Source organism: Plectropomus leopardus, chromosome 20 (assembly GCF_008729295.1).
Source record: "Plectropomus leopardus isolate mb chromosome 20, YSFRI_Pleo_2.0, whole genome shotgun sequence".
NCBI classification, from domain to species: domain Eukaryota; kingdom Metazoa; phylum Chordata; class Actinopteri; order Perciformes; family Serranidae; genus Plectropomus; species Plectropomus leopardus.
In genome coordinates this window covers 13835044-13857949 of record NC_056482.1, presented here as the reverse complement: position 1 = coordinate 13857949, position 22906 = coordinate 13835044, and the positions used below count along the sequence as shown (strand labels likewise).

The window sequence follows — 22906 nt, the reverse complement described above, 5'->3', positions numbered from 1 at the left end:
GTTTTATAGAATGTAGGATCACTTACCGGTATTAGCTAATGCACATCAATAACCTTTAATTAATAACATGGGTATTACAATAAATATTACAATATAAATACCTTCATTTAGAATATTAACAGTCCTTTGTTACACATTTACAATCCCATTTTGCCTATCATGAAACAAATGGAATAGAGAAGAGTTACTAATGACCGCACAGACTACCGTTATGGCAGGTTTTGTGGAGAACAAACAGATTTCCAAGTAATTTCAATGAATTTGAAGACTAGGCCGATGACCCTAATCCTAATTATCTCAAACACAGAGCAAAAAATGTTTTTAAAATTATTTTATATCAGAATCTTCTTCAGCCCAGAACCCATGGGGATGGACAACAACAGATCCACCTGTCACTAAACTAGAAGTATTATAAATGATCTCATACCTGTGTAGCAGTAAAATTCGAATTATACATGTCATGTATTCTTTGGAGTCATGATTCACCACAGTTTGCATATTTAGGCTATTTCACTTGTCATACATAATCCATCATGAGTTTCAGACATACAGCATATAATCCTAAATGATAAAATCTATTAAATCATTTGCCAAATAACCTCCATAATAAATACATGTAAATGATTGGCACGTCATTTCCTGTAAACACAGGAAATTATTTTAAATCGAACGTGTTTCTCTGTCTGTACAAGAATGAGCGAATGGCACGAATCCGTATTTCACCAATGGAAAGTGTCTCTACAGGATTTAAGCGGCTTGGCTGCCCGCGTTGTCATGTTTACACCCAGGAGTCCAGTGGTGGAGGTTTGTTATCCATGAGGCCCACTGCAGGCCTGCCAGCTCTGATGAAGTGTTTTCTCTCACTTATCGCCTAGGTGGAGAAATATGCAAACAGACGGTGTTAGTTTGCAAGAAAAACACAGACAGTTACAAATCCTGTAAAACAACAGCTACCATTGCTGCTTCTGCTTACCAGTGATAGGTAATGAAGTCCCTAAACACAATGTAAAAAAATTAAACAATTTCAGTGCATTCAAATGGCAGATTACCTGGAGAGTGTCTCTTTCAACAACAGGCCCCTTTCCATCTCCAACTCCAACTCTATCATTTGGCTCTAAGGTGGCATATACATCTGCGAGATAAAATTATAATCATATTAGCAGCAGTGTTGGGCAAGTAAGGCCGGAGATATAGTTGCTGTTAACTGCGCGTACGCATGATGGCTGCCACGCATCCCCTGCATCGCTTTGGCACGTCAGCCGTGCACCTCCTTAAAAAGTTAACACAACCCGAGATGCAGTATGTATGTATGGGCAGTGTAGAAGCAGAGCAGTTGTGGGTATTGGAAATACATGAGAGAAAAAGAACAGACTAAAACCATTTGCAAAAACCCTCAAAATCCTGTAATAATAGCCTGCTTTTGGCAACTGAGAGTTCAAATATTTAAGAATCTCATTAAATGATACAAAATGTAACAGAAAGGTTAATTATTAGAAGCTGTCAGCTACATGTCAATTAAATGGGGAGAGTGTCTGTCATGCCAGGGTCTTACAGTATGCTCTCCAGCTGAATATCCTTTTAATATGACTCATTAAAGTGACCTTTTAAAGGGTTTAATGCTTTCAGCAATGTTTTTGCCCCAAGTCAAATGTTCAATGTATGTTTCCCTGGGTCAGTATATTAAAATCACCCACACAACAGCTTCTGGCCTTCTAGTGCCATCTCTTAAAAACCTACATCCTTAAATTTGCAAGCAAGACAGCTTTCTTGACATGAAACATTAACATCTCCACAGTGGCCGACCAGATTTTTATAATTAAAATTACATTTGAAATGTCCATCTACTTTCATGTTTGAACACACACTCAACACGAGCTTAGACTACAACCAATACTATTCTATAGGAATGACCCCAGGTAGATGAGAATTAAAGTAAGATGTAAGCTTAGCCAGTTAGTTAACATTGTAACTATCTAAGGTTAACTGTCAATTGAACATTATAAGTTCCCTCTAATAATGTATATGAGTCACAGTGTATAAGCTAATAGATATATCATTTTGGAACCAGCTCCAACATTATACCTTTTTTGAAGTTTGAATAGAAGATATATTAATTCAATAAAGTAGCTTGGTTAATGTTAATGCTAGATTTAACCATTTCAGTGATTTGGTAAGGCTGGTTGCCATGTGGCTTATCCCTCTCTTAAAACAAGAGAAACAAAGTCCGCACACTAGATTATGCTCCCATAAATATTTAATTCAATTACCACCAAGGTGACGTTTCAGAGCTTCATGCTCGGTCTGATAAAGAGCATGTTGTTAGAAGCGTCACCTCGATGGTAATTGAATTAAGTATTTATGGGGGCGTAATCTAGTGTGTGGACTTTGTTTTCTCTTCACTTGTATTATATTTTGTTCCGCACCTCGTTTTTTGTTGTGTGGATGTGCATGCTTTTGTGGACTTTTTATCCCTCTTTTATTAAATGTGTAGCTTTACTCAGAGTTATTATAATTGGTTGTGTTTTACAAAGCCTCTAAAGTCCTGAGAGGTGATATTTTTTATTTTGTGTTAACAATTATCTCGTGCGGACAGGTTAATTATCTTTTGGAAACAAGATGATAATTTGTGAACTAGTCAATTATGCCCAAAAGATAATAACATTTTTTAAAAAAATAATCAACTTGTACGCACAAAACAAAAATTATAACCTTTTAGTACTTTTGGCAAACAGTGCTTGAAAAAATAACATTTTGAACCTAGCTAAATATTAGTCGGAGGTTTTCAGTCAATAAATGTGGCTCGGTTTTAGTCTGTACTGAGAAAATGAAGTCTGTCTGAATGTCCCACTGCAAGCACCATTTTCTGAGACATTTCATTTTAAAACAATAAAATAAAAAATGCGCTGTTTCTTTTACGGCTGTCTACAGGAGGCCATAACCAGCCTATACCAACAGTAATGTTATATAACAGGACCAGCTCAGTCATCAGAGTGGCAAAGCCTCACATTTGAGAAGCTCTTCATTTAGACATAAACACAAGTGAGACAAATAGGCAATGAAATAATTAACTGACATTAATTCAGACCTTTTGCCCCAAAAAATCATATTCCAAAGGGTATTTAAGTTGTGCTCATATTCATTAAGAAGCATTAACAGGAAATCCCTGTTTTGGTGGGAAGCTAGGGGTTGCTCTTGACATGGGAAAGCGGGTGCCCTTTCGGAACGACGCTTAAATGAAATGTGACTGGTGATGCGTGAGCCTGTCCTGCCTCTGGGAGAGCCTGTTCAGGCTAATAAGCCAAGTCTCTGCACTGATAACCTTGGCAGCACATCATTGGTTTAAGGCTATGTTTCAGAAAAATATGGTCTGGGACTGAAAATGCCCAATTTCTTTGTCCCTGACAAGACAAGAACTACTGTATGTTTAAAACCTTTTTTTTGTTTGTTTCCAGAGCTAGGACACTTTTCTCATTTAGATGATGGTTTAATACCATTTTGCTGAGGGAATGCATGCAGTGATTTGCTGACCTTGGTTTTTGTCCATGAGAGGCAAGGTGATGTCATCGCTGCCTTGCTTTCCACTCTTGGATTTTTTAGTCACTCCGGTGGTTGTTGGCTTTGAAAGACAAAAATAATTATGTTACTGGATGACAACTGGAATCTGGTGTTTTTGCTGTTGTTTTAATTAAATAACAGGGTATTAAATTTGTTTTGATTAGGAGGACTTGTACTAAGTAACTTGGGCAGTAACACAGCCTACAGTTTTTTTTTAGGTTTTCCACACTTTTCTTTTTATTTGACAAAACACAGATTGTTTATTTTTTCCTTTTCCATATTTGACAGCTATGTTTTTACATTACTACTACCAAATATAAATGAATTTTTACACTCATCATGCCACATCAAGGAAATAGTAAAAAAAAAAAAAACAAACCTTAAAGTGGCTCTTATTCCAGCCGGCCTTGTTCAGAGTATTTCTCAAGTCCTTGTAGGCCCATATTGTCTGGAGCACGTGGGAAGCTGCCTTGGTCTCCCGTGCTGATTGGCTGACAACAAATCATTAGACACTGTGGTAAACAACAGAGGACAGCCCTGAGACAATACAGTCCTGATGATTAACGTCCATTTCTGATAGCCCGGGGATATGATGCTGATAATATAATGAGCTATTGCATCCAGGCTGTGTCTGAGGTATAAACAGATATTAAGCAGTTGCAGCAACAAACACTATAACAGCAATGCAGTTCATCTTTTTTACATCTTATTTTGAAAAAAAGGCAATATCTAAAACACTGTATTTCTGTTAAGCAAAGTGTACATCATTATAAGATAAATTTAGCTTTTTATTGTTTTGTTTGAAATACAGTACATAGTATGAAGTTTCAATTTATTTGAAAGACATTAAAGCAGGGGCGTAATTTACAGGGTGGACACAAGGGATATGCCCCCACACTTTTTCAGAAGGCAGTAATAGGCTCCAGTCATATTATATAGGTAATATAGATATGGAAGTTTTAAAGGTGTTTATGAAAGTAACTTCAAAACTAAAAGGAATTTCAAAAGTCTGTATAAAATCTTTAAAAGTATCTATTTTAGCGGACCTTGGTGTGTCCAGTTTAAACATTATAAAACCCCTTTCCCACAAAAGTTAGCTTGTACGTGCAGAGTTTAGAAACACGCGAAACCCCCCTAAAAATAGGTGATAGACTTGTTTCCCGTTGCCAGTAGACCAGAGCTTTGTATGCAGCTCTGCAGTAGACACCTATGCCTCTCTGTTTTGTTTTTGTGTTTTGGTGTGTCATGTTCTAAGTCATGGATGCACTGGAAAACCGGGATGGTTAGTGAAAAGTAGAAAGCAGCAACAAGGTCAGTGAAATTGTTGAGAAGAAATAGTAATAATTCTTCTAAACTTCTTTTTTTTGATCTGTTACACAATATCTATTTCAAACTCAGTGCCAACTAATTTAGTACGATGTTCAAGTGCTGCTTGGACGGAGCCGAATTGAATTTGTGGTGGTGCGTCATTTCATCACGTCACGAAAGAAGCAAATATTAAAGTGCCCAAGTATGGTATTTCCATCATTGCAGATCAGAGCTGGAGCTGATAAATACTTATGCCATCGTCAGAGTCATTTGTCCCGGGAATAAATGCCAGCTGTAACCTTTCCCGCTAAATACAAAAGCCAGACGTTAGCGTGTTAGTGATTTTTTTGTTCAATGAGAAAGGGGCTTAAGAGAAGATACATTTTGAAATCTCCATAGGGTTTATAGAATTTTGATTTTTTTCAAACATATCTCCGAAAGTATTAAAGGATTAAAATACAGAAAAGCACGGGAAAAAATGCATTTACTCCTCACTCAACACATTTTGCAACAACTGTATTGTTTTTTGCAAAGGTTCTAGTCAATGTGATGGCCTAAACTGTGCCAACAAACCATTACAATCCGTTAAAGTAACTTTCTTTTAAAAGAGTCTGAGTGTCTATATGAAATCTCTGCCTAAAAGCCACAAAGTTATAGTTTTATTATATTTACATCTACATCTATAGCTCTACACATGTCTGTCTATCTATCTATCTATCTATCTGAAAAATTACATGAGATAAAGTAGATACCCCCTTTTTGCCTATGGAGTGAGTCATTATATTGATTTGTTACTAGCATGAAAGGGGACATATAAAAATTACTACTATTCTACTTTGGGTAGAGGGGTCTGAATAACTAAACCCCTTTTGTGGACTTGTGTCTGTGCTAACTGTGCTCCCCACCTTTAAAATCAAATTTTCCCCTCTGCATTTAAGTACCTTGACTTATTGATGGCCACCAGTTTCTGCACAGCATGACCCTGTATGAGCGCTCGGGCATTCTCTGGGCTATCGGTGATGATCTCATGGATGGTGTTCAGAATCGACACAACTGTATCTCCCTCGAGATTCTTCGCTGGGTGCTGCTGCCCACATGGCAGATTACCGACAAGGTCCCTCAAAGCATAGCTCCCTATAATAACAGAGGGACAACACGGCAAAGTTAGTACGCAGGTGGAGAGCCGTGTGTATGCAGATGAAAGTCACAAGACTGCCCTGTACCTATTAGGTCTTTATTCCTTCTGTCCATCGCCAGGTTGCGGAGAGCAATAGCCACAGCTCGCACCACTTTGTCCACATCAGAACGCAGCAGCTCCACCAGAATGGGAAGCCCTTTCTCTTTTCTCACTGTGGCCCGGATGTAGCTGGACCACTACAAGAGCAGAATATATAATACCTGAATGACGCTTGAGAGTATCTGTAAAATTTTGCTTCTGGGGCTCCCCTTCATACCCATTCATTTCTCCACAACACAAGTTATATACCCACAAGTGCACCATAAAAACACAGCAAGTAAGAACCAAGTCTAAACTGCTCTTTTGTGTATGATACAACTTGATTTCAAATTCTAAGGACTTTAAAACTCCTTTAATCTGAGTGCGGCCTCAGTGTTGATGTTAAATTATAGTGACATTCATGGCGCAGTACATCTCGGCCAAGCACATTATTTGACATGCGTATGGACTCACTTGGGGTACATAACAGTAAAAGTGATTTTTGATCATACAGGCTGGTGACGAAGTCAATCTAGAGAGTCCAGTTGGACTAAGATGATCAAACCCACACCCTTCTCCATCTGCACACTTGAACATTTAGCATCATAAACAAAACCCAACCAGCCAATAAAAAAGCTTCTGAGAAAGCTGGCACATTGCGGATTGACTTAGATGGTATACAACCCCAAATTAAATTGATGTATCTTATTTATTCATGGTACAGCTCATTTAAAGTCTCTCCTTGAACCGAACAGCAGAGAAAGTGATGGTGATGATGTCATCTGGAGACAAATCCTGGATCTGTTCCACAGACAATGTATAAGGACACTAGGACATTATGACAGTAGCCATGACGAACCTGCTTGAATATAGACTGAGCCAACTGAAGTGTCACTTCATAACTCCATCAATTTAACGTTCAACGCTTCAATTTCCAGCCCTAAAAGAAGACTTTTTACGAGACACACACCACATCTGAGAAAAAACTATTAAGTGTTTCATCCACTCACGGCCCAGTGTCCCGCAGCGAGGTTCTGCAGAGCCCCTGCAGCCGCCTCCAGGGTGTTGTGGTTGTGACTGCAGGTGAGAAGAGAGAGGTAGAGCCTCACTACCTCTGGCTGGTACAGCAGCTCCAAGCCTTTAACAGAGTGGAAGTCAAAGTCAGGGATGATATTCAAGCAATGGCTAATTGCCTTCATGATAATCCATAGCTAAATACTTAAAAGGACAGTTCATCCCAGATCTAAAAATACATTTTTTCCTCTTTCCTGTAGTGTTATCTTTTCAATTATAACATAGTTAGACATTTAAAATATTGTCAGCACAGTTTTCATTCCAACCTAAATTTAATTCCTGTTATAATATATAATAATATAAGAGAGCAACATTTTTCTGACGTGATATTGACGTCCATTGCCAGCTGGGTTGTGGTGCTCCCAGAACCAAAACATTTTTAAAAATTTTTTTTAAAAAACTCAACAGCTACATCTCCTTCCAGAAATCATGACCCGATTGCTCAAGATAATCCACAGACCTCGTTGTGTGCAGTTTTATGATGGAACTATTTTCTTTCTTACTATCAACACCCACCAACCGCATCACCACATTTGTGCTTTCTTCTGCACAGTGTTACGACTGGCAGATGTAGTTTGGTAGAAAGAAAATAGTGCCTTCATGAAACTGCTCACAAAAAGATCTGATGGGTAAAAATCCCTTGAAAAAGACATTATTGTCTGTCCAGTTCCATTATATTCTAGAGAGGGCAGACATCTTGACAACAGATATGTCCAATATTTGGCAACTCACACCAGAAAAATCTAGATTAAGAAAAAGCACTACAGGTAAGATGAAAAATATGCATTTTTGAATTGGGAGTGAAATGTCTCCTTAAATGACTGTGTTATTATCTTGTCAACATTTGTTCCACATCTCCCTTTATCAAGCGTAGTTTAGGTCAGTAAATAGACTGGACAGTAGAAAAGCATGTTGATGAATTTAATTAATGTAACTCTAAAAAGAGAAAATGACAACTCTGTCCTGCAGAGGTTTTTTTTCTTGCACTGACGCAGTGGAGGCTGCTGGATGTGTGACAAGTAGTATAAAGCTGACCCGGGACCATAACATGCTTGTCATACTGATTTGCATTCACTGGCTGGAGTGTGGGAGGCATGAGCTCAGCTTTGATCTCTGTTCAAACAGCAGCCAGATTCACATATACAGGATTCAGCACTACAGTACTATTTTTAAAAAAATAAATCCCATAGTTTCTATATACAGAGTGCATTCATGGCTAAAAACAGCCATACCAAAAGATAAAGATAGTTAAGCAGTAGCAAATAAAGATATATCAGCGTCAGGCAGTATCTTGAGCATATTCCAGTGGCTGCCAGAGGAAATGTTCCTCCTCTAGATGTTGCCAGATAAAAGTGTCTTTCAGTCGGAGGGTCATTTTGTTTTAGTAATGAAACTCTCCTCAAGTGGTGCAGGTGCTGGAGTGTGGCTGCGCATTTAAATGAATTCTCTTTCAGGCCATGCCAATCTCATGCATACAAAGCAAATATCACAACACAGAAACAGGTACTGATTCTAAATTATAGTGCTTTATGATCATGATATATGATGGAAACTCTCCATAATGTATCTACTTATAATCTGTTAGAAATAAGCCTAACATGTTTCCAAATGCCACTGTGAGCAATACCGCAATCAGTATTTGTGTTAGATTTAAAATGCAATATTCTATGTGAAGGTGACATTACATTTCTTACAAGTGTATACCTTTCATTTGTTCTGTACGTTTTGGTAAATCCAATGTACCGTACTTTCTGTCCATTAATCCATTTTTCCAACCTGTACATCACAGACACATACATGCACACAAACACCGGGTTTCATTATATCAATACACAGACAGATAAATGTCAGCAAATTTCATGTGGTATCGAATCACAATATTGCTGCCATGGAAATATCCGTGAGTAACGAGCAGACTGACCTTGATTGAACCACTCCTCTGATGAATATGAAGGGAACAGAAGAACAATGTCAAAGATTAGATTATGCAGAAAACACAGAGCTCCTCCATGTGGTGAGACACTGGGTGGGAACTGACAGTATCACGTTGATATTTGGCTCAGAGGGGAATTTGTCAATTTTGTGCAATTAGCTGAAAGGTTAGCAGTGGTGAAAAGCCATAAAACTTTAAATCACAATTAAGTCTAACCCTGTCTTTTCTCCATTAAGCTGCTTCCTGCAGCTCAAACTGCTGCAGCCTATTAGTTACTGTACAGCAGCTGTAATTCAAACTCTTACTTACACACTATTCATTATGCATCACTCCCAAATGTTTTTTACGGTTAAAGAAAACTTCCTGCTTGTTACATTAGTTGCATGGTGTAAAAATCACAGAACTGATGTAACATAGTATAAACAAGCTTTTTCAATTTTGGAGCCTGGCACTCCTCCTGCAGGGCGAAATTTATCATCAGATCCTGCATGTGCAGGGTAATGAAATATTCAGGCTCTCATTGGCATAAAAAAAGGACAAGAAATGTGAAACCTATGCTCGAAGCCAAGGCACGCTGAAAGTAAATGAAAATTTTCAAACGGAGAAAATGGTTGATTTACAGAGACACTGTTAAAAATCAACAGAAAACAGATCCTATTGAAAACTGAAGCATGCATGCAGAGTGCAATGGAAGGAGAGGAAGAAGAGAGGAAAACAAAGAATGAGATAATAAAATAAACTGTAAAACCCCCTGAAATGACTCAGCGCTTGCACAATCAGACATACGGGCATCTCTTTTAGTTTACGCTGTGGTAAGTGTTATTTTAAACCACAGTCAGACTCCAAACTCGAATACAGCATATTAATTTCTTAATTTGGAGTGTTAATCATTATTTTCTGTATCTTAAGAAACACTGAGATACAGTAGATGCTCCCACACATGGGTTTTGATTTGTCAGTGAGAAAATGAATCAACCTAACATTTGGAATGTAAGCTATGAGAAAAATCAACTCAAATTTAATTAATACAACCAGTAATGATGATTTTGATGTCATCATGTCCAGTATGATGTCCTACTAACCTTTGGGTCTTTTCCCTCCAAAACAGTCAGGCTCGTTCTTCTTCTTCTGGTGCCCCACAGATCTCATCAGGTTATTGGTGTGGGGTTCCTGAAATCGCTCTGCTCCTGGTATCTCTTTGTGAACATGATAGGACAGGTTTCGCAGGATGCACACGCAGTTCTCCACAGACTGAATGGAGGACAACAACAGAAGATTTCAGTCAAAGATGGTGTACAGAAACCTATACAGTTATATTGTTATTTACACTAATTCCCTTTTCAAAATAAAATGTTTTATTGTTTGTTTTTTTTGTTTGTTTTTATCAAAATTTAAATTCTCGGGAAACTAACCTAATTCTTACTTTGATAACTTTTGTGTCTTGCATTAAGGGGAAACTTCTGTATTTTCAACCGAGATTCTACACACAAACAAACAGACTGGATCAAGCAAAATGTAAAGAAAAACATTTCATTTCTCTGTAGCATTTTTTTTTTTTCATAAAATCATCAGACACTTATAATGATAATAATTTGAGCCTGTCAGTGAATTTAATTGATGGTGCACAATTGCCCACAGAGATTACATTGCAGCCCATTTCGTTGCTACGGCTGCAGCACTCACTCTCTTGGACCAATTTATTGATTTTTTTGTGTCTCAATTAGTCCTTTAGACACATGGGAAAGTAGGATCCAGGTTGATAGATTTAAAATAGTTAAGTTTTTTTTTCAAATTCCTTTAACAAATGCAGTTGTTAACAAATTATTAACATAGTTTTAATACTGAATCAGTGAAGTGCAAGAAAAAAATCTCAGCAGATTAAGTTCAATACATAATGACTAGTGATTGACTAGTTCAGGAAAATGGCTCACTGATAGACTGTCTCTTACAACATAGCATTTAATTATCAAAACAACTAATAGTCATGAACTAGTGATTTCGTTTACTTTGCTAAAATGTGCTAAGGTGCTAGGTTTGGTATAATCTCAATGTACAATATTTTCAAAGTCAGTTTGATGACTTCAGCGACCTTATTGTTAGTGTCCTTGTTGACAACAGCTGACTGAAGGGCATGAAGGAGCGCGTCCACCAGCCCCTCACACTCCCTCAGCCTCTGTCGAGCTTCTGCCCCATCTGAGCTGACGTTCCTGCAGAAACAACTCTGTTAGCAAAGCTGCGAGAGCTCGTTCCATCATAAATCAGCTGTTGAAAGCTCTGTTGTTATTTGTTTCATGACAGAAGCAAAGTTTACCTCAGGCATCCAGAGGTGTTCTTGAACACCGTGGTCCACTCAGCACTCATCAGTTTGGAGGGGTCGGCCGTGTCTCTCCTCCAGCCTGAGTGTGGAATGATGACCTCATCAGTCAGCGTTTGAAGCCCATTGTTGATCACCATCATCTTCAGGGGCTCGTGTGAGGAGAGGTTCCACAGAGTGCCTGCAAAGTAAAGAAATCACAAGCTGTAGAGATAAAATGAAGGATGGCGGGATGTAGCTCCAGAAAGAGTGAGGAACTGAGCTGTACCTGTGACCAACTCTTTGACCTCCATGCTGCTAGACTTCCTCATTAGTCTGACTAAAGCTTGAATGCCATCACAGTTCTTGATGGCCATTTTGTTATTGTGGTCTTTTCCATAGGATATGTTGCGCAAAGCCCCACAGGCCTTACGGTGGACCTCAGCTTTAGGGTGGTCCAATAATTCCACCAAGATCGGCACCCCATTAAGCTGGCGCACCTCCTGCTTGATGCGGTCGTTCTCATAGCACAGGTGTTGCAAATAGGCAGCAGCGTTGGACTTGACTGGGTCCATTGGGTGGCTGAGCATCGCAATCACCTCATGCAGGTTGGGGTCTCTCCAGCGTGGGTCTCTGCGGATGCTGTCCAGGCTGACCATGCTGCTGCGTTTGTGTGGAAACTGCAGAGTCTGCGCTCGGCACATGGCCTGGAAGAAAGGATTCAGGGTCCCTTCCAGCTGGGCCATGAAGGCGTCATCATAGCCACCTCTGAAGACACAGAGATAATTAGGCATGTATGTTGGGATCAGGACACAAATATACAATAATCCCCCACCACCACCAAATCGGAAACAGTAAAAACATCTATCACCATTGCCAAGTATTCCTAACATACAGTATTATATCTTGTTCTTTTATTCCATACAAAAAAAATGTGAAAGCAACATGTTGTGGTATAACAGCTGTGACAGGCTCAAGTCACAATCTTTGAGGCTGAAAAATGAAGCCAATATAAAAAAAATGCCAAAAAACTGCAGTTCCTCTAATGGCCACTGGAGGCTGGCTCAAAAACAGCGTAATAATCTGCTTCCGGTCGTAATGCTAACCTAAGCTTTGCTCACATCTCATGAATATTGCCTTATACTTAACAGGCAAATATGAGATAGACATCAAAATCCTCATCTAATTACTAACAGGAAAGTAAATAAGCAGATTTCACTTACTATTCATTTTACTGCATATTCAACAGGTTGAGTAAAACAGGTTCAGTGGCCTCTCTTAGTCTAATAGACTGGGCTTGAGGGGGGTTTTACGGCATAAGTGAGTTGCTTGTATCTTTTGTGAGCAGCTCTGTCACTTTATATGGGATAAGGAAAAGCTTCTGGCAGGCAATAACAGGTGAAACCTCCTTATTTATCGACTTTGCAGCAGGCTGCCATTCCTGATTGATACCAGCTGCTACTTAATTGCTGTCCATATGTCTTTCTATTGTCCAGGCTGACTTGCAGACCGAGATAGAGGCGACTCCAGGCCATCTGCAGTTTCAAAGTTTGATATATAATTTTCACAGCAGCTCCTCTGTGACTGTGGATTTGTACAATGGCACTGTATTGTGGCAGTACAGTATATACCACTACACAAACACTCTCTTTGGTTCTTACACATTTTTCTCGTTTCATTTGTGATTAGCCTTGAGCCATATCTCTACATCTGTCCACATCTATTCTATTGATTCTATGATGTTTGCTATGATACTTGATTGTACTGGACTTTGGTCATTTGCTGTTGTTTTTAAATGTGCTTTATAAATACATTTGGGTGGGACTGAATTGGATTGGATTAGAGATATTTGGGATCATGCATGGAACAAGATTGATGTTAAGATGCATTTTGGTTTGTCATCGATCATGCATTGTTCTGTTCACAGCTTTAAAAAGCATATCATATCACTGACTTTTAGTCTGGTAATTTGTGTAAAATATAATGACGGAATGAAATTTATGAAATCCAGTCAAACTGTAGGTAAAGAGGCATACTATAGAGCTAAATTAGCTTAGTGTCAAGGCATTTGGTCACTTTTACTTTACATATAATATTTTTTGTAACAGTTTTTAACCAAATTGTAGTGTTGTTAGGTTATTATTACTGTTAATGTCTAAAGGTAATTGGCTTTCTAGTGGCTGTCTAGTAGCCCTTGTTTAAGGTGATCTCATTATCAGGGACCTTATTGATATTTCAGTGACACAGACAGAGTATCCTTTGCCTTTCCTGTCTGTCACAAAAAGCCTTAATGGGATCCAAGATTGACCTTAAATAAACAGACCTTTTTAGTGTACTTAACTGACTGAGTGACAAAGCAAAACACACACTTTACCGATTCATTTTCCCGTGGGCCTTTCAAAGTGGCTAAATACACATTGGGACTGATCTATATTTGACCCTACATTCAGGTACCATGGAAATACTTACACACAGTACTTACTTTACACAGTCTCTCCTGTGTGATCAATATGTTTGATCTAAAACAGTGGTTCCCAACTAGTGGGTCGCGAACCAAAAATGGGTTGCAGGTCCACTCTGAATGAACAAGTGACTGGCAACCATGTCAAGTTTGTTAAAAACTGGCTATATGTTGTTTTTTTTGGGGGGGGGGGGGGGGGGGTACAGGGGGGGGGGGGGTTACAAATATTTGTTTGTTTTCTTTTAAAATCCCCAAAAATTAATTTTAAAAATGCCTTAATTTTAAAGAAAAAAAAGCCATATTTTAAAAAGAAAACCAAAAATTCTTTTTTTGAAAAAAATATGGCAATGTTTTTTACTACAGAGGTCCAGGCAAAGCCCTCAATGCCCCAGTCTTAACTAATTGCACCTTATTCTTGCAATTTGTATAATTTGATTGTTTTTTTTAAGCCCACATGTTATTTACCTTTTGTCAAATAAAATCGAAGATGTGGTCATTTCTCTCACGTGAACTAATGATGCAGGAGAAATCTGGGCCCAGTATCTGGACCAGTTGGGAACCATTCTTACCTGGTTCTCGACGGCTCCCTGAGGAGCTCCATGGTGGTGATTGGCCTGAACTGGTGGATTCCCCCCAGTGTCGGGTAACTGGCAGCTGGGTGGTCAGTCTTCATGTCCAGAGGGTTTTCTCCTCGCTCACTGAGGCCGTCCTCCTCTGACTGGCTGCTGAGGCCTGCCGGAGCGTAGCTGTCTCTGAGGAAGGGTAAGGTGTAGTGAGCCCCAGGCTGGAAGTTCTTGGCGGGCCAGTAGCCATGGAGGGTGGTGCGGGACAGGCTTCCATACCCTGCACATAAGTCCCCTCCGATGCCTCTGTAGGAGTCAGGGAGGGTGTACACTCTGCTCTGCCTGTCCGGGTTCACTGTCTGAGGCTCCTCAGATTGCAGCACCACCGGAGGTTGTGGGGTTGCTGTGGTGGCGGTGGTAGTGGGTGTGGTCGGTGCAGCAGGCTCAGTGGGTTTGACATTTGCTTCAGGAACAGGTTGCTCAGTCGTAGTATTATCTTGAGCCTCTGGAATGGATGTGAGATCAGGTGTGTCCGGTGTCTGCAAGTTCTCCTGTTGTGTCTCTGAGGAGTCTGGGGTCTCACCGGGGGCCTGCTCGCCCTCTTGTTCCGCAATCTTGGACTCCTACAAGGATTGATGCACCACAACTATTATCTCCACAAAAATCGAATCAGAATCTGTTCGTCCTTAAAATCCCATTTGTCTGAAAGGTCTCAGGTTCCCTCTCTACGAATAATCCACCAAATTGGTGTGTTTACAGTCAGAGCAGGAACTGTTTGGTCTTCATTTACTTGGAATAGACCAAACATGTTTCCGTTACCTACAGTGTTTGTTTATTCATCATTTAAAGCGTACAGCCACCCCAGCTCATTTCTCATAGCGATGATCAATCATCATCATTTCAGCACTTCCTTGGCTTTTGGAGCCACCAGTAAATAATGAATTCTTCTTCCCTGCCAAACAATAATGAATTCCCCTTGTTGAAAATGAGTTTAGATTGGACTCTGATGAAACAACTTGAGGTCCAGCCACTGTTTAGAAGCTGGGTAAATTGTAGGAAATTTAATTGTCAGGTTTAGCAAACTGAATTTGGTTTTAACTCTTCCTTAGCTGAGTGTGAGGAAACGTGTTTTTTAAAACACAGAAACATGTAAATATGTAGCAACTTGACGAAACAGAACCAAATTGCATAAAATTTTATTGCATCATTACCCCAGAGGGCAATTTCTTTCTCTGCCTGTCAGTGTAACTGAAACTCAGTGTTTCATCCCCGTCTAATGAAGAGAGCTTCACAGTAAATGCAATGTATGTTTCATACAGACATTTCAGGAGACCAGACTAATGGGAGTTGCCTCAGTTGAAAAGGCATGGTTTGGGAACCCTTTTTATGTTGTCGGTCTTTTGGGTTTTTTTTTCGCCAACAATGAAATAGTATGATGAAACATTATTTTAGATGCATTAATATGTACTTCACTTTATTCAACACCTACAATGGTAACTTCTGGTACTACATGTACTACTATAGCATACTAGATTGAGTCCTTACGATGTGTATATAGGTGAGTCATGATAAGCCGAACAGTCATCCTCTTGTTTATAAATAGTCAAGAGCATTCATAAGACACTTGGTACTTACAGTTAATAAATCACATCTATAATGTTTAATGACTGTTGGTATAGTACATCAGAAAGCATTTTGTGTGTTTATGACTGTAGTCATGAATTATAATATATTCTGAATGCTCTCAGTGCGTTAACAATAGATTTGTGTGTGTGTTTTTCCTATCTGTATTTTTTTATACAATCTAGGAACCCATCCGCTATCGGTCTGATGACAATAAGCCTCTGGGGTTGAGAGCCACTTTTTCGGGGGATCCAATGACTTCCTCTTCATTTCAGCTAATCTCTATAGACAGATATCTGTATATAAATGCAGATAAAGCTACGTGGTCGACAGATTATAGTCGACAGGGCCCAAGATTGCATTTCAGTCAGTGTATTATGTCTCTTCACATAGACTGTTTCCCTGCCATTCAAAGATGAACAAACAGAAAGGAAAACACTTCCAATCCCCAAATCTTGTTATGCTGCCTTCAGATTGTGCATATGTATGCAGATCTATTTATAAAGATTCATTTTAAAATGACATATTTTGGTGTTGATGGATCAATAAAAGTAATGATAAAAAGCTGGTTATTAAAAGAGAAAGCTTAAAGAGGAACTATGGTGTAACATAAATGAAAAATGGCTTTTAATGGCTGGTGATTCAAATATATCTGAATAAAGAAACTATACATTGAGTAAAACAACTAATTATTTTTTAATTTATTCTTTTAATTCATAATCAGATAAAAGTAAATTAAACATTTCCAGTTGCATTCCAATGTGCCTTTTACTGGCTCTTTTTAATTTTGTGACTCTCAAGATCACAAGTTTAAAAAGTCATTTGTTGTCATAGCCAGAAAAGTTCTCTTTTGTGGCCTGTAAACTTTTTTGACACTGAGGTATTTGCTAATCAATCAAATACTCTGTTATAATAAACTGTTGGAAGACAGTAGGTGGTGACAAATTGTGACCAAACATAAAACCATGCACCTCTGTGTCTGTCTGCTGCGGGGTATCCGTCTCTGTGGAGCTCTCATTGGTCGAGGTCATCACAGAGGCGATGGAGGTGGGCGTGTCCAATTCGTCAGCGGCAGACGGGTTATCCAGAGTCGCCTCTTTAGCCTCCTGGGACAAAGATAGTGGAGGAGGCCCTTCTGAACTCTGTTCCTGAAGCACACATACAGAAATAAGTCACTGTCACTGACCAGCATCATTTATGCACATTATGGACGTATATGTTTCCATTATACACAAATGATTACAGGGTAGACAACGCCATGGCAAGACACCATGCATTAAAGCTGTCTTCACGTAGTAACTGAGCTGCATTTGATAAAGGGATGTGTGCAGAGTTAGTGTTGAGAGCACAACTCATTTCCACCCCATTACCATATAATTTGTATAATTTCGATCATGAGCTGTTGATTCCACGCTGAAAAATGCCAATATGCACACTTATTTCTAAATTAGACTAATATATGTCTGCAAAATCTGAGACATTTCCTCCGTGTTTAAACTATTTGGTGAGCTGTAATCTAATTGAGCAATTTGCCCATAGAGATGGATATAATAAAGGATGTGAGAGATGCCATTTATATTTATTTGATTAAGTGGTTGCAGAGTTTCTCTGTTGTCACATCCCTGGGCAGACTAGAATGCACAATGTATCAGTAAGATTATCTCTATCAGGTAATAATTGCTTGAAAGTATGTTATTTGAATAACTAAGAAATTGTTCCTTGTATATCAGAGTCCTTTGGTGCATGCATGATTGGTTTGTTAATTATTTGTGCACTGAAGTGTTCTTTCATTATTTTAACCATAATAGGCATTCCCTGAACTTTTAGGTTCAATTCCTCTTTGAATTTGCCACTAGCCAATTTTAAATTGATAAAGTTAGTGGTTAAAACTTTTGTAATGACTTCAGGGAGCAGATTTACTCCTTTTGATGTGCACAAATGCTGACAGACAAGGGGGCTTTCACACATCGTACTGCTGTGTAAAAAAATAAAAAAAAGAAGAAAAACTGAAGTGTTTGGTAATAAATCAGGACAGGGTAAAGCAGTGTTTTTCAAAAGCATGCATCTGCACCAGGCTCCTCAGCTGCAGTTTAGTAGGTCAACTCCACTGGCGGGAACATCACACATGAGATGAAACAATGCAAAGAACATATGTATCGCTATCTGTATCTGTGGTGGCAAACATGTAGAAATATCAAAGAGAAGATTTTTTTTTAATTATTGTCATAGAAACTGTCTGTTTCACAGACATAATTTTTATGCTTTAAAGAGACAGTTCACCACAAAATCAAAATATACATATTTACCCTTTACCTGTGGTGCTGTTTATCAGGCTAGACTGTTTTGCTGTGAATTTCCTAACGTTGGAGATATTGCCCTTAGAGATGTGTGCCTTCTCTTGGATATCATGGAACTAGATGGCATTCAGCTTGTAGTGCTCAAAGTGCCAAATGTATTTCATCAGCAATGTTTCTTGACAGAGATCATGACCTGGTTACTCAAGATAATCCACAGAGCTTGTTGTGAGCAAGTTTCATGTAGGAACTAATTTTGTTCTACCATGCAACAAGCAAACCATGTCATGGTGCAAAAGGGGGAGTGCATCCACTCATGGACAAGAGGATCATGCTCATGACAGCGCAAGATGTAAACAGGTGACCTCCTCCACTGAGCTGTAATTAGCTAGCTAAGCTAGCAGTAGATGCACACCTCCTTTTGCATGGTGATACATTTGTTGGGTGTAGTTTGGTAGACAAAAAAAGTTCCTCCATTAAACTGTCTCTGGGATATCTGTAATAACCAGGTCATCATTTCTGGAAAGAGATATTGCTGTTGAGTCTTCAGATGTATTTTTTGTGCTTCAAGCGCCACAGTTTGACTGCCATCTAGTTCCATTATACTGGAGAGAAGGCAGACAACTCAACTGCCGATATCTCAAACACTCACACCAAAACAATCTAGATTGATATATTGCATCACACAGGTAAGGGCTCATTTATACTGAATGTTAGATACAGATACAAGGCTGGAGCCTTCTGTTCACACTCTGCAGAGCAGTACCACTGCAGATCATTGGGGCGGTCAAGCGTAATTCAAAAAAGATATAACTATAGGAGATGAAGACATTTAAAAAAACGGCAGAACAGAATGAATCTTTAATAGTGAACAGATTTCTCTGTACACGTTATTTAATAGCCTCACAGACCAACATCATCTACAACACTGCTTCCATTTAAAGTTCAATTATTAAAACCTCCTCCAATGTCACTTAATTTTTTGTTATCTGAAACTTTTGACTCTGCCCTCTAGTGTCAGCTATTGGCTGTGTGAGGGCAGTGGGATTAACAACGTTTGAAACAGAAATATCTATTTTCATACATAGAGTGTGTATCAATGAGCCTTAAAAAGAAACATATTGCATTTTTGATTTTGGGATGAGCTGTCCCTGTAAGTTCCTCTAAACAGATGTTGACTTTCCCCATCGTGTTATGCAAGTACAAAAAGTGCCCCTTTACAAAAGACAGCAAGACTGTAATAAATGTGAGCATTAAGTTAGTGTCATTTAAGTTATCACCACTGTTGTTTGAATCAATAACCCAGCTGATGCTCCGCTACGACTTGGACATTTCTGTGATTTCCACTTGTTTATTTCGAGTAGAACGCAAATGATCTCTTTTTCTTTTCAACAAAATGGGTTTCATCAACCACAGAGGATTAATTATTCAGCATCTTGGTCTGAGAAAGAACTGGAGGCAGTATTTGACTGTAAACACATTTTATGCTGATTTTCTAACAAACTTCACATTCATTTCAGCGTGTCTACAAAAATTTGCTCCACTGCTCTAATGATCTCAATCAATATCTGATTATCTGATACACCTTTTTTTCCAGTCTTAGGGGCCTTCTGATTGCAGCAGCTGAATTTTTCTAAAATCCAGGACAAACAATAATGCAAACAACCCATCAAAACATTAGACAGTATAATTAAAAGGTTTTATTGTGGAGAAAATCAATTCCCCTCCATCATTTATAACCTGTTTTACTATTTGCTGATCCACTGTCTAAATCAAATTTCATTTTAGGAAATATGACACAAATCCACATGATCTCACCTGATTTTTATCATGCAATACTAGACAATATGCTGAATGATGCACTGATATAAAAAAAAATACGCTGTTAAATTTCCCCAAACTCTCTCCTCTCTGAGGCTGCGGCATTAAACCGAACAAGTGCTGAGAACTAAACTCCACCGCATTAAATCAGGCTGCAGTGAACAGCTGACTGAATGTGGAGGGAGAGGGCTTGATTCGCTTTTCAAACACCTCACCAAAACACAAGAGCCCCTCATATCCGTGCACAAAAATGTGTCAGAGGGACGAGGAGATGAAAGGGTCACACAGGAGAAATTGGCAGCGAGGAGATGATCCCAGCTTGAACACCTCTGGGGGAGGTTGATTGGATATTGTTAGGCAGCAGTAAAATGAACGGCAGGCCAAAATACAGACGGGGTACCACCGTCCTCTATACACAGCTTGATTAAGGATTTGGAGGACGATAATAGGCTGGACAGGGGGGCCTGTGCGCCGTCCCCATCTGATTCAAGCTCCAGGGAAGGCCAGGCTGCTGTGAGTCAAAGCTCATTTAAATAACTCACTGCACCATCACTAACTAAGTGTGCTCACAGCACCAAGTAGGTCGAGATGATGACTCTGAATCTGACTTATGCTTTAAAAAAAAAAAAAAACATAGTATGGTATATAGATGTTAGGTGCAGTGATGCAGGAGACAGAATGACATGATTAGCATCTTGTTCCCGTCAACTCTCAGTATTGAGGCCAGCTGCAGCCAGGGTATTATTTTGGGAGACACAGAGTCTGATCTGATGCTGAACGAGTTCAGATTTTGGTGACCAGCTCAAGGGCATGACAGGCACAAGCCATGATTCAAACTTGTCACAAATCCATTACAGAAAAAAAAGATAATTTGAAAAATGGGTACTCCCAATTGCAATCGAATAAGCGGAGCAGAGTCATTTCGGAGTGATCAAACTTGGGATAAATCAGCTTTAACAGGCGGTTTGTCTTTATCAAACTATGGGATTGAAAGAGTAATGCTCCCAGTGGATAATAAAACATGACATCAGCCCGCTGATGTCAGAAGACATTAGTCACAACTTTGTCACAACTCATCTGCCCTCCCGCTATCTGTTGAATCAGTGATGCTCACATTGGTTGCTGTAAATATACAGAATGTGTTTGTGTACATTGTGAATCCAAACGGCACTATAATGACCCATGTATTAAAAGGATTCTTCTTATTCAAGACTTTCCTGCATAGACATTATGCAATACATCATGTTTAGTCATAATCCAACCAGGCAGGTCTATTTAGGGAAAATACTGATTGAAAATGACAACCCAGAAAAAAGAAACCAAGGATATTCACCTCAAAGTTTCCATTTGAAGCCTCTCCTCACTCCCCTGATTCTCAAATAGTTAAATGCTGCATGGTCAGATTTAATGTCTCTCTGATACATCATGGCAATACACTTACCAGAGTGTGTGCAGCATTTTCCCTCTGGAGGGACAACCTCCCCTCATAATGCAATCAAACATTACCCCCCCCCCCCCCTTATAAGCCTGCCTATGCATTTGCACACATGTACTGCCATGCGCGTGCACACACACACACTTGATGAAGATGTTAGCATCATGTCCCCATGCACACAAGGAGACTGCATTGAACAGCAGCATGAGGCAAAGAGGTGATGCGATTGATGCCTCCTTCATTCATCATGACAGAGGCAGAATGCAAAGCTGTGGTGAGGCTACAGTTCTCTGCAGGAAGGAAAAAAAACTGATAAAAAAAGAGGGAGGGTACAGAGCAAATAGAGCCATTCCACCACACACTTACCTCTTTCACTTCAGCAGGCATTGCCAAATCTTCTCTGCTTCCCCGCAAATGATGAACAAGATGCGTCCCCCAGTGAGACGTCTGTTTCTCTGCCTCTGCTGAATTTTTGCCTTGACTCTCCCTATGAGCATTTGAGGCAGTTCAAACATGAGCAGCCATCCTTCTTCGCAGCTCTCACTAACACACTACCGCTCTCTCTCCCTCCTTCTCTCTCTCTCTCTGTCTCTCTCTCTCCCTCGCTCTCGCTCTGCCTCTATTTCTCTTTCTCTCCCAAAAACACACTAGACGCACCATGCACACATTTGCTCAACACAGACGTCCACACATGCACTGAGAAGCAATAAACGCCTGTCTCTCTCTCTCTCTCTCTCATTACTGCACTCCTCCTCTGATCTGTGCTGCAGTTAATGTGTGCGCTATTAGCAAGGTGCTGAATCAACTGTGTGATGCTGAGCCTGTGAATGGCTTAGGTAAGTGCAGAGCCCTGCAATCCCCTGTGCTCTACCCATATTTTCTGGCAGCCTCAGTGCGCAGGCAGGGTAGACACATGCACACACACACACACGCACACACGTACCATCCCCCTGTGGGCCCACAAGCAGATGCAGCTGGAGCAGCCCGCACTAGTTTGGTCCTATGTCACCCATGTGCAGCATAATAAAGGGTGAGGGATGGGAAGGTGCTCAAACACTGTATGCAGCAGCAGGAACAGAGAGAACCACTCCACAGTGAGCCAGCTTTGTTCTGCAAACTGTACCAAACAAATCAAACCTCATCACCCATCCCTGCCTGCCCACGAATCTTCATACACCACCTCCTGAATGCATTGTCATTTGGTACAAGCATAGAAATAAAACTAAGGACAGATGAATGCAAACAATGAATCGATAGGTAAGTGCTCCACCTGTTTCTTTAGACATTGTCACCGTAAGATTTTGTACCACTCATTGTAAGCATAAGCATC

General features: G+C 39.6%; 1 protein-coding gene across 1 annotated transcript; it reads right to left on the bottom strand.

Annotated features, from left to right (window-relative positions):
* Positions 1-420: 420 nt before the first annotated feature.
* arvcfa (ARVCF delta catenin family member a) lies at positions 421-22091 on the bottom strand. The gene is given in 17 exon segments (XM_042509179.1): positions 421-871; positions 1050-1132; positions 3529-3616; positions 3935-4046; positions 5805-5997; positions 6087-6237; positions 7090-7217; positions 8858-8929; positions 9075-9092; positions 10169-10337; positions 11176-11293; positions 11398-11581; positions 11669-12147; positions 14410-15026; positions 16998-17174; positions 21943-22004; positions 22007-22091. Coding segments are annotated over 17 exon segments (2829 nt in total). The 3' UTR covers positions 421-778.
* Between the last annotated feature and the right edge of the window lie 815 nt (positions 22092-22906).